Raw genomic sequence first — 12,160 nt, 5'->3', positions numbered from 1 at the left:
GGCCTCTCAAGCACACCTAACCACTATGCCAAATGCCCACTCTTGCTGTTATCTTTTAAGCCAGATAATAATGAGGTTTGAAAAAAATGTGGACTAGTGCTACTTTTTTTTTTTTTTTTCACTGAAAGCTATTTTGTTTTGGAAAATATGGTTTTCACTTATTTTTTTGAAATGATTAATAAAGGTTATAAAGTTTTTCCTATTTTCTAATATGGTAAATATCAGTAGATACAACCCACACATGTAAAATAAAGGGATCCTGAGAGCAAAACATGTGAGGGCTGCCCATCCTGAGAGCCCTGCAGTGCTGTTTCTCTCTCCCTGTGTCCCTCCCCTGCTGCACAGCTAGCTACCTGTAACTAGCAGAATTTTCCGAAACCAATCTTCCCTTTTTCCTGGCTCCCTTTAGTGTACCACTTTTGTCCTGGGCTGAGTCTTCTCCCTCAACTTAATTCCATGTATCTAAGTTGCACTGAGCCTACAGATGCCAGACAGTCGTTTTATGTTCTTTTTTCCTCTCCCTCAATTATCGGCCTCTAGACATCTCCTGAATATCAGAAACTGCAGGATTCCAGTGCTTGTTATGAGTCTCTTGCTCTCCATCTCGGCAGGAAAAGGAAGGAAGCGGAGTACACCCTGGGCTTCTGGAAGACCTTTCCCGGAAAAATGACGGTAAACCGTGCGGGTGGTCGTGGTTGCCCAGCGCTCAGCAGCCCTTTATTTCTGCCGTCACTCTCTCTGGGCCTCGCTCATTTATGGTAATAAGGTTTTCACGGTCCCTTTTCTAAAATGTCCAGGGACTGTAGCGTGGGCACTGTGAATATCGCCGTCTTCCCTCCTCGCTAAGAGGGCTCGCTGGACTTGATCGCTTTCTTCCTCTCGTTTGTTCCTAACTTGAGCTGTGATTTTATGAAGTGTTTGCATCCCATCTACATGTAGATTTAATGCCAAGCTAAGCCCTGAGCAGTAAATTCCCTTATGTGTGATTTCTGGCTATTTCGTCTTCTCCTTGTATGTGACGATAATCTTGATTGTTGTCCTGGGTCATTGTTTTTAATTCTAGGATTCCTTGAGGAAGCCAGAGCGGCGGCTGCTGTGTGAGAGCAGTAACCGAGCCCTGTCTTTGCAGCATGCGGGAAGGTTCTCTGTGAACTGGTTCATCCTCTTTAATGATGCCCTGGTCCACGCCCAGGTAGGCTGGCTTCCTGACCTTAAAGGAAGCCCTGGAAGGGGGAACAGGAGTGCATTACTTGTTAATGACTTCAGACTGTCAGCCCATGTGATTCTGATGAAACTGCGCATACAGGAAAGTGTACATACACTACAGCTTGCATCTGTGCTGTGGGCTTCGGTTTCCAGCTTATGAATGCACGCAGCATGTGACAGGTCCCTGCAGAGACGTGGAGAGGCCACCGGGTTAGCTTGGCTGTGGGAATCCTGTGATGGAGACGGTGGCAGCCACATGACTTAGCCTTCTCTAGGAGGTTGTGCAGCAGAGACTACAGGGCCCACACGGGCTAATGACCTCGGGGGGACACAAGCAGAGAGCGCTGAGGTCTCCACGGGCTTTCACAGACGTGCCTCTGTGTTCTCCGTTCCAGTTCTCCACGCACCATGTTTTCCCGTTGGCCACACTGTGGGTGGAGCCGCTGTCTGAAGAAGCTGGTGGTGTGTAAGTGTACCCCCTCCCCCCACCCCATCCCTCCTGTTCTCCCTCTGTTACCCAGCTTGTGTCCTTAGATTGGAAAAGAGCCCAGGAGTATGGGAAGCTTACCTCTGCACTCTGCATAATGAGGCTCACCTCCTAACACAGTCCATAGGAAAATGGCCTGTTGGGATGAAGATGACAAATCATGGGAGTTTCTAGAACGGCATCTCTCCATTGCTTACATCCTCCTCATTGTTCAGTGTAGAGCAGGGTAATCTGAAATCGTTCCTCCTGCTGTGAGACCCAAAACCAGGCGTGAATGTTCACATTTAATAGGCTACTGCACCTCCTAAATGGGTTGCTTTTCATGTATGAGGACTGGTGTTAGAATGGCAGGTTGTCATAGCTGGCATTCATCCTTGTGAATGTTTCAGGAATGGCATAAAGATAACCACACCTGAAGAGCAGTTCACTCTGATTTCATCAACACCCCAGGAAAAGGTTAGTCCTTTGTGGAATTTTCTTTCCCTCTTTGGCTTTGCTCTTTCTGCCCTCTGTAGTCGTAAAGGAGAAGTGGTTTCTGCTAGACTCAAGGTCCACGATTGTATTTGATAAATTTTCATTAATTCAAAACTCTAGATTTTTAAAAAAATCATTAGTTTTAAACATTCACAGTGGCTGCCAGTCAGCAGTAAGTCATGCTTAACGAGAATAGCAGGAAGGGACGGAAGAACGATTCACACCGAGGAAAGCTCAGATCGAAAGCCGTGTGTGATGAGTCGCCGCTGTACACTTACTGCTCTTTACTTTCTGCTCCCAGACGAAGTGGCTGCGGGCCATCAGCCAGGCCGTGGACCAGGCTTTGAGGGGGACATCTGATCTGCCACCCTACGGGAGTGGCAGTGGTATTCAGTGGCAGGAGCCACCCATTTCACGCAGTGCCAAGTACACGTTCTACAAGGACCCTCGCCTGAAAGATGCCACCTATAATGGGCGCTGGCTTTCAGGGAAGCCTCACGGCAGGTGAAAAGGTTTAAGGTTTCTGCCCGGGGCGAGGACGATGTCCGTTATGGAAAAGTGTCCGTTGTCCGCGACTTGGGCTGACTTGAGCTGTTCTTTGCTTGTGCACTCCAGAGGCGTCCTGAAGTGGCCCGACGGAAGGATGTATTCTGGCATGTTCAGGAACGGCTTGGAAGATGGGTGAGAAAACTGGGTCAGACGTGAGGGGGCATTCAGGTGTGGTCACCGATCACAGTATTTCACATTCAGAGTTGCTTGTCAAACAAGCAGTAGACTTTGGTTTTTTATTTATTTATTTTTTTAGAAATGCATCCATCCAGTGCATTAGGGCTTGTAAGGCAGATGTGTGGGCCTGAGAGACTGGGTGTGTGGGGCAAAGCCTCTGATTCACCCCGAGTGAGCCATTCACCCCGATAGCAGTGTGATACCAAAGTCACGTCGCCCTCCGTTTGTTCAAGTGGGACTCCCTTTTATTTATTTATTTATCTTAAAGGATTTATTTATTCATTTGAAAGGCAGAGTTATCGGGGGAGGATGTGTGAGGGAGACAGATATATCAATCAATTTTCCATCAGCTGGTTTACTCCTCAATTGGCTGCAATGGCCAGGGCTGGGCCAGGCTGAAGCCAGGGGCTAGGAACTCCATCCGGATTCTCACGTGTGTGGCAGGGGCTTAAGCACTCTGGCCACCTTTCACTGCTTTCCCAGGTACTTTAGCAAGCAGCCAGGACTCACAGCGGAGCTCATATGGGATGCCAACATTGCAGGCAGCAGCTTTACCCATTACACCGCAGTGCCAACCCCAGGACTGCTTTCTAAAATCCATTTCTCAGGGCTGGCACTGTGGTGCAGTGGGTTAAAGCCATGACCTGCAGTGCCAGCATCCCACATGGGCACTGATTATATTCAGCTCTCTGGTAATGCACCTGGAAAAGCAGTGGAGGATGGCCCAAGTGCTTGGGCCCCTGCACCCACATGGGAGACCGGGAAGAAGCCCCTGGCTCCTGGCTTTGGTCTGGCCCAGACCTGACCATTGCAGCCATTTGGGGAGTGGACCAGTGGATGGAAGATCTCTGTCTCTGTCTCTCCCTCTCCCTCTCCCTCCCTCTGTCCATGTGTGTGTGTCTCTGTCTCTCTCCCTCTCTCTCACTTTGCCTTTCAAATAAATAAATAGATATTTAAAAATAAATATAGATAGGTAGATAAATAAATAAATAAAATCCATTTCTCAGCTGGGAGGCCTGAGAGCCTGGGGTACTGTTGATGTGAGGCTGTTGAGACAGTGGTGCTCCATTTACAACAAAAGACAGAGAGGAATTCTCCTTTCAGTAGTTTAAAGTTATGCAGAATTTCTGTGATACGTTAAAGGGGAAATCCTCTATGTGATATCCCACTGATGCTCTGATGACATTGGTTTTGTAATAGCTTATCATGTTTCCTGACACTAACGATATTTACATGAGAAATTTGTGTTAGGGAAGAAGTTTGTATCATGAAGCTGTAATATATTTTACAACATAAAAAAGCTGTATACATTGGGTGGGTAATTTTGTGTGCATATGTGATAATGTGTGTTTTCTGTGGATTATTTTAACCTCTTTGTAATGGATTTTTAGGATGATAAAAGACTTTAGACAGTCTGATTTATAGTATTACACAGATAAGGGTGCTGGATACCTGGACTTACCTAAGGTAATGCATCTAATTAGTGACAGAGATAGGCCTGGGACACAGGTCTTCTGTTCTCACTGGACTTGAGATAAACATCTAATCTCTCAGTGTGGTGGGGTTGATGTCCCACGTCGCTAAGACTTGCCAGACAGCTCAGGTAACTGAAAGAGTTTAAACCAAGGCTCTGTCTGCCCATTTCCTGCTGTAGTAGATTTTTCCCTGCCCTCCCTGTTGAACTGCTTACAGATGTTTGTACACAAAAGATGAGCATGTCAGAAATGCATCTTCTGGTGCTTTCTTGTTTTCATTGCTGTAGGTATGGGGAATATAGAATCCCACACAAGGCGCTGAACAAAGAAGACCATTATGTGGGCCACTGGAAAGAAGGAAAAATGTGTGGTCAAGGAGTCTACAGGTAATAACATTGGAAAGTGTGTTGGACTGGTCCTTTTTTGTTTTTTAACATCATTTAAAAATATTTCTAAGCTTTCATTTATTTGAAAAGGCAGACGGAGACAGAGATCTTCCGTCTGCTGGTTCACTCCCCAAATGCCTGCAACAACCAGGCCAAAGCCAGGAGACCAGAACTTAACTGGGTCTCCCATGTGGGTGTCAGGGTCCCAAGTACATGAGCCATCAGTTTCTGTCTCCCAGCGTGTATTTTCACAGGAGGCTGGAATGGGAATTGGAACTGGGATACGGGTTTCCTAGAGGTGTCTTCACCACCAGGCTGAACAGCTCCCCCTGGTATTACCTTTTCAAAGAGCCTCTAAACCTAAATGTTTATATAGCCAGAATTTTCAGGGGTTAAATTTTATTGCTTTCTAATGGCTGAAACTCTTGTATAAAGTCTTCATTTAAAGACCAACTCCTTATAGATGACGTGAAAATACTAGGTTATTAAACTTTGTAACATACTTTAAATCATGACTTTCTCTGAGAGTCCCCTCCAGGTCTTGTCTCTTAACTTTCTTTCTTTTACTACTCAACTCTAATTTGGACAACACTTTCTAATTCTTCCCTCTCATTAATAACTCATTATTTAGTTTTCACATAAGGATGAAACATTACCTTTTTTGGCATATGCTAATGCAGAATACTACCCATGATGACTTTTAACTTCCTACCCTCAGTAATTAAAAAATGAGATTTTTTTTTTTGATGGGTGAAAAATAATTGTATACACAAATAAATAAATTTAAGTACCAGTGAGACTGAGTATAGTTTTAGATTTCCTAAATCGTGTAGAAGTGAGCACCAGAATTTGACATGCATGTGACTTTATCCACTCTTTCCAACCACAGTTACGCCTCTGGTGAAGTGTTTGAAGGCTGTTTTCAAGATAACGTGCGTCACGGGCACGGTCTCCTTCGAAGTGGGAAATTGACTTCCTCCTCCCCGAGTATGTTCATTGGCCAGTGGGTGATGGATAAGAAAGCAGGATATGGTGTCTTCGACGACATCACTAGGTACAGTATTCTGTGACAGAGGATCATGTTCCTAAACCTCTCCGAGAAGTGATAACTGTGTGAAGACTGAACAATTTAACTTGACAATATTAAGGAAAAAAATGTTAATAAGGAACAAAGTTGTTAGACATCATTTTATCTGTTTTCTGTGGAGAGAACATTAGATTACTTCTTGAAGAGATCTGGTCATTCAAAGTTAACATTGGTGCCATTTTCCTCCAAATTTAGCACACATAAAGCCTTAGTGGCTCAGTGAAGGTACCACATATTGGTTATGTAAGGAAAATCTATAATGCATTCAGTAGAAAATGGGAATGCAAGGTGCAGGGGGAAGATGTGTTCATGCCAGCAAGCCAGGTAGCAAGTCTAGTGAAATTCAAACCAAACCTTGGGGAGGAATCTAGTTTTTGTCTCCATGTTTAGTTGGACCTGCTCTGCTTTGTACTTAATATGTACACTTTTCTCCCTCATGTTACGAAGCACCAGTGTTTTCATAATGTGAGATTTAAAAAAAAATTGCTGTTGTTACTACATTCCATGATTACTAAATTCCATGATTAAACAAGTGGTTTAAACTTATTTTGTCCTTCTTAGTGGAGATGAGTAAAATTTCTCTGAGTTTAAGTAGGTGCAAAATGAGCCTTCTTTTATGATAAGCCCCATTCCTTTCCCTCTTCTGAAGTTAGCAAAATTTTGTGAAAATTTTTAATATATTTTTAATATTGAAAGCCAGAGAAGACAGTGCTCCCATCCACTAGTTTGCTCCCCAAATGCCCAGAGGTAGGAACTCCATCCGGGTCTCCCAACACGGGTGGCAGGGACCCAGCTTGAACCATCACCTGCTGCCTTCCAGGGTTGCCTTAGCAGGAAACAGTAATGAGACTAGAGCTGGAGCTGATGTGGGATGCGGGTGGGTGCCCAAGCAGCATCTTAACCTCTGTGCCAAATGCCCACCCATAGTTTAGGCAACTTCTTGGGTAATAAAGACTTGTACATAGATTTGATTCTGCCTGTTAGATTCCTAGTGAAATTATTTTGAGTTGAATTCTTGGCATTTCAAAAAGCTATGTGTTTTAAAGTTATTAAGGAAATACGTACCGCATTTACAGATCTGCATCAGGTAGCACAGTTTTAATTCCAGGGAGCTTGTTACTCTTGCTGTCACAGTGTCCTGTGTTTGAAGAGACAGAAGGAACCTCTTTAGCTAGAAAGATGGAACCGGTTCCAGCCCAGGGCTGATGCTGCTCCCATGTGGTGCTTGTTCTGTACCCCTCTTACTGCTTGTTATCCCAAGTTTTTCTTTTGATTCTATGCAGGGGGGAAAAGTATATGGGAATGTGGCAAGATGACGCCTGTCAAGGGAATGGCGTGGTCGTCACCCAGTTTGGACTATACTATGAAGGCAACTTCCACCTTAATAAAATGTCGGTGAGTGCGGTATCTGCATGTAGTTACTTCGGCCTTTTAAAAGTTCCTATATCCTTAATTCTGAAAATCATATTTTATTAATGTTCTGCCTTCTTCCTCGTTTCCTTTTCCTTTGAGATTATGTATGGCTTTGGGGGTATGGCTGCGGGTACTCTGGCATTACTCTTCATTTCACATGTTCTGATTTTTGTTTTGTTTCTTTCACAGGGAAATGGGGTTTTACTTTCCGAAGATGATACTATCTATGAAGGAGAATTTTCAGATGATTGGACTCTTAGTGGAAAGGTTTGGAAACCAACTTTCTTCTTTCTCTCTCTTTTTTTTTTTTTTAATTTTTGACAGGCAGAGTGGACAGTAGAGGGAGACAGAGAGAAAGGTCTTCCTTTATGCCGTTGGTTCACCCTCTAATGGCTGCCGCGGTAGGCGCGCTGCGGCCGGCGCACCGCGCTGTTCCGATGGCAGGAGCCAGGTGCTTCTCCTGGTCTCCCATGCAGGTGCAGGGCCCAAGCACTTGGGCCATCCTCCACTGCACTCCCTGGCCACAGCAGAGAGCTGGCCTGGAAGAGGGGCAACCAGCACAGGATCGGTGCCCCGACCGGGACTAGAACCCAGTGTGCCGGCGCCGCAAGGCGGAGGATTAGCCTACTGAGCCGTGGCGCCGGCTTCTTTCTCTCTCTATTGCATTTCTTTGCTAATGTTTCTTGGCTCTAAACGTTTACTTAGATACCATAAAATTCACCATTTGAAAGTGTACATTTCAGTGATGTTTAGTAGATGTGTAGGTTTTTTTACATCCATCACCACCCTCCAGTTTTAGACCACAATTAACCACCTGAAAAGCTCTCTCCTGCCCACTCACGGTCACGGCTGTTTGCACCTTCAGGCCGAGCACGCACTAGTGGACTCCACTGTCCCCAGATTCGCCTTTTAGGAACCTTTCCTGTGAACAGTCATCCATGTGGCCTCACCTCATGGCCGCTGGCGCCCAGCCCTTTTACTTCAGGGGGGCCTTGCTCCTCTGTTTTCTGAAAGACTTCATGAAGCCTCAGTAACGTTTTTATTTGAATGTTTGAGGGAATTCACCAAGCCCTGAGCATTACTTTGTGAGAAGATTTGAAATTTCTTCTTCAGTTTCTTATTTATTCAGATTTTCTGTGTCTTCTGGAATCCGTTTTGGTAATCTGTGTCTTCCTAAGAATTCTTCTGTTATTTAAATCACATAATTTGTTGGGATAAAATTGTTTTCTTAGTATTCATTCTCTCCTAGTCTGTTATTGCTACCATAAGAAAATACCACAGCTGGGAAATTTATTTCCACACAGTTCTGGAAGCTTTGAAGTCCAAGATCGAGGCACCAGTATCCACGTGTCTTGATCATTTGTGACTGAATCGCTTCCCCCAAAGGTCCCACTTCTTACTCCCACCACAGTAGGGATTAAGTCAGCAGGGACTTGGAAGGGGACACGCATTCAAGTCATAGCACCTTCTAACCTTTCTAACAGCGGTATCCAAGTTCACTCATTATTTTGTGAATGCATATCTTCTCTTTAAAATTTTTTTTGATCTGTCTAGTTGAAAGTTTGTCCACTTGGTATATCTTTTCAAAGAAACAACTTTTGGGCTCATTGATTTTTTTTCCTCTATGTTTTTGTTTTCTGTCTTACTGACTTCTGCTTTAAGCATATTATCCTTCCTCCTCCTTGGTTTGGATTTCATTTGTTCTCCTTTTCCTAACTTCATAAGGAGAATATTAATTACCAATGTGAAATATTTCTGTTTCCCCAGGTAGGTGTTAAGAGCTTTATATTTCCCTCTGAGTACTGCGTTAGCATCACCCTATACATGTTGATCCAATGCATGTTTTTTTCATCTGTCTCACAATATTTTATGATTTTTCCAGTGATTTTTCTTTTACTCATGAATTTTTTTTAATGATTTATTTATTTACTTGAAAGTCAGAGTTACACAGAGAGAGAAGAGAGGCAGAGAGAGAGAGGTCTTCCATTCGCTGGTTCACTCCCCAACTGGCCGCAATGGCTGGAGCTTTGCCGAGCTGAAGCCAGGAACCAGGAGCTTCTTCCAGGTCTCCCACGTGGGTGCAGGGGCCCAAGGACTTGGGCCTTCTTATGCTGCTTTCCCAGGCCATAGCAGAGAGCTGGATTGAAGTGGAGCAGCCAGGACTCAAACCAGCACCCATATGGGATGCTGGCACTGCAGGCCACGGCTTTAACCCGCTGCGCCACAACACCGGCCCCATGAGTTGTTTTCATACACTGTTTTTGGGACATGCGTGTACGCGTGTTTTTTTTTTTTTTTTTTTCAAGATTTGGATACTGGTAAATAGCAAGTTAAAAAGATGAACATTAACTGTATAGTGCATTTTCTCTTGACTTTCAATTTGAAAATACTTTTGCATCCATGTTTTTTTATCTCTAACTTTACCCAGGGAACATTGACGATGCCCAATGGAGATTACATTGAAGGTTATTTTAATGGAGAGTGGGGATCTGGGATTAAAATCACTGGAACCTACTTCAAACCCAGCCTGTATGAGAGTGATAAAGACAGACCCCCAGTTTTGTGAGTAACTGGCATTAATTCGGGATTAATTATTGCATGTTTTGAGTTATGTTGCTTTTAGCAAAGCTAGTTAATATTTTAAAAGCAAAGTTAAGTTTGTCAAGTTTTTTTGTTTTTTTAAACAGGGTGTAACCTCCTTGAATTGTTAGTTGACACTGCTGTAGATAGCTAAGTCTATCGTCATGCTTAGGTTAGACATCTCAGAGCGCAGATGTTTGAAATAAACGTGCCCTGTGTGAGAGCAGTCCTGCTAATGGTGCAGGTGTCCAAGCCCACTGAAGAGAGCGTTCTTCAGTGGGCTCTCTGCAGACCTGCTTTTGAAAAGTAAAGACGAAGCCGAGGTCGCCGAGCGTACCGGGTGCAGTTGTCCAGTCTGCGTAACTGGGAACAAAAGGCAAAGGTGAAGTGTGTTACGCCCGCCCCCGTTTTGGCACGTGTCTGTTTTCCTTTACAGACGGCAGTTCTAGCTTTGTCTTTATATTTTGGTGGCATCTCAGATTCTGTGTTCTGAGAGAGCTTGATGTATGTTCTGTACCATGTTTATTCTTATTTGTAGAACCTCGTAGGTAATACATTTCCGTGTATGTGCAGCGTACAGAAAGTCCTTGCTTTACCAGCAGTCAGTTTTACAAAATGAATTCTGTGGAAATGTAGGAGGCAGAGGAGTCAGTTCTGATGTGCTTCAGACTTAAAATAATCCAATACCCTCTAGTGTCTAATAAACGTGAATTAGCTAAGAACCATTCCTGTCAAATTTGCACTTGGTGTTTTAAAAAAAGAAGCACTATCAGTCTCGGCAGTTCTGGTCACGGAAACATTTTCAGTTGTATGTTAGGAAGTTTCTGTTCTTCAGAATGATTTTGCCCAAAAGATGTGATTGGCACAAAGTGAAATGGCTTTCTTAGCAGGAAGCTGGGAACGCTGGCAGTGCAGGCTGATGAGAAGTGGAAAGCAGTGTTTGATGAATGTTGGCACCAGCTGGGCTGTGAGAGTCCTGGTCAAGGGGAAGTTTGGAAGGCGTGGGACAATATTGCTGTGGCCTTGACCACCAGTCGGCGTCAACACAGAGACAGGTGAGTGAAGGCCTGCCCGGCCCTGAGCATGTTAGGGAGATGAAACTGAAAATCAGGAGATAGTTAAGGCTCACTACATTTCATTTTGAAATATGATTTAATGGAGAAGTCAGTGCTGCTCTTCTGCTTCTGGGCAAGATTGAATAAATGCACCTGCTTTGTCTTCTGTTGAACTCAACTATTAAAAATGAACAGAGGGGCCTGCACCATGGTGTAGGCTAAGCCTCCGCCTGCAGTGCTGGCATCCCATATGGGTGCTGGTTTGTGTCCCAGCTGCTCCTCTTCTGATCCAGCTCTCTGCTATGGCCTGGCAAAACAGTGGAAGATGGCCCAAGTCTTTGGGCCCCTGCACCCGCGTAGGAGACCCAGAAGAAGCTCCTGGCTTCGGATCAGCCCAGCTCTGGCTGTTGCGGCCATTTGGGGAGTGAACCAGCAGATGGAAGACCTCTCTCCCTTATCTTTCCTTCTCTTTGTCTCTAACTCTACCTTTCAAATAAATAAAGTCTTGGGGGGAAAAAAAACTGAACAGAACACAGGAGCAGCTATTTGTGAACTCTGAAAATTTTGAATAGGTTGACGAAGAACATCTGAATGCAAATACCACCAAGCCAGCGATGCGTTTCCTGGCTTTTTTGCTCAAATACTTTTCATCCTAATACAATGCATCTGAAATCTGGAATGAACCACTGGGACGGGAGGCAGAACTCGGGAAGAGAAATCCTCTGATTCTGACTCGAAGAGTGCGACAAGGACTCCTAAAACTGAGAGTTGAGAATATCCATTGGATTTTCCTTCCCTACTTTGCCCCCTTTCCCTTATGCCTCAGCCTCCAGGGACTTCTGTGAAGGTGGTGGCCAGGGCAACCATGAACAGGTAACTTGCAGGAGCCAAAACTTTTAAGGGAGTGGAAACTTTTTCCCCTTTGCTGTATCCTGAGGCCCGAGAGGCTGCACCACTACTTTATTGGCCTTTCTGTATTCTTCTGCTTGCTGGCCCTAGACATGGGTGGTTTCTGTCCAACAGATCTAAAAGAGCAGTCCCGAGAACTAGAAAATACCTGGAAGGTAATGGAGACAGAGGAGCTCTGGGAAGCAATCGCTTGCACTTACCAACTCCTGGCCTCACCCCAGACCCACATAGACTGGGATTAAATCCTAACTAGTATACCAAAGACTTTGAGAACTGAGCTAACTGGTCGACCTGCACTCAGGTCGCAGACTGACCATTGTCGTACACTTATGAACAGACCTAAATAAGGCCGCAAAGGCTTT

General features: G+C 44.6%; 1 protein-coding gene across 5 annotated transcripts in view; it reads left to right on the top strand.

The window, feature by feature from the left end:
- Positions 1-12,160, top strand: part of ALS2 (alsin Rho guanine nucleotide exchange factor ALS2) — a 78,438-nt gene that overhangs the window by 52,285 nt on the left and 13,993 nt on the right. For 3 of the 5 annotated variants that reach the window (XM_062190012.1, XM_062190019.1, XM_062190023.1), the window contains exons 14-25: positions 541-672; positions 1,064-1,192; positions 1,602-1,672; positions 2,083-2,149; positions 2,469-2,671; positions 2,783-2,848; positions 4,656-4,754; positions 5,644-5,808; positions 7,125-7,236; positions 7,444-7,521; positions 9,683-9,816; positions 10,722-10,889. In XM_062190012.1, the coding sequence (XP_062045996.1) occupies positions 541-672; positions 1,064-1,192; positions 1,602-1,672; positions 2,083-2,149; positions 2,469-2,671; positions 2,783-2,848; positions 4,656-4,754; positions 5,644-5,808; positions 7,125-7,236; positions 7,444-7,521; positions 9,683-9,816; positions 10,722-10,889 (1,424 nt within the window). Of the gene's footprint in view, positions 1-540; positions 673-1,063; positions 1,193-1,601; positions 1,673-2,082; positions 2,150-2,468; positions 2,672-2,782; positions 2,849-4,655; positions 4,755-5,643; positions 5,809-7,124; positions 7,237-7,443; positions 7,522-9,682; positions 9,817-10,721; positions 10,890-12,160 lie in introns of those variants that run through there. The other 2 variants (XM_062190024.1, XM_062190025.1) reach the window with 2 other exon arrangements.

The sequence above is a fragment of the Lepus europaeus genome, chromosome 1 (genome assembly GCF_033115175.1).
Source record: "Lepus europaeus isolate LE1 chromosome 1, mLepTim1.pri, whole genome shotgun sequence".
Lineage (NCBI taxonomy): Eukaryota > Metazoa > Chordata > Mammalia > Lagomorpha > Leporidae > Lepus > Lepus europaeus.
The sequence above is the reverse complement of the archived record's forward strand: the minus strand, read 5'-3'. Positions and strand labels throughout refer to the sequence as shown.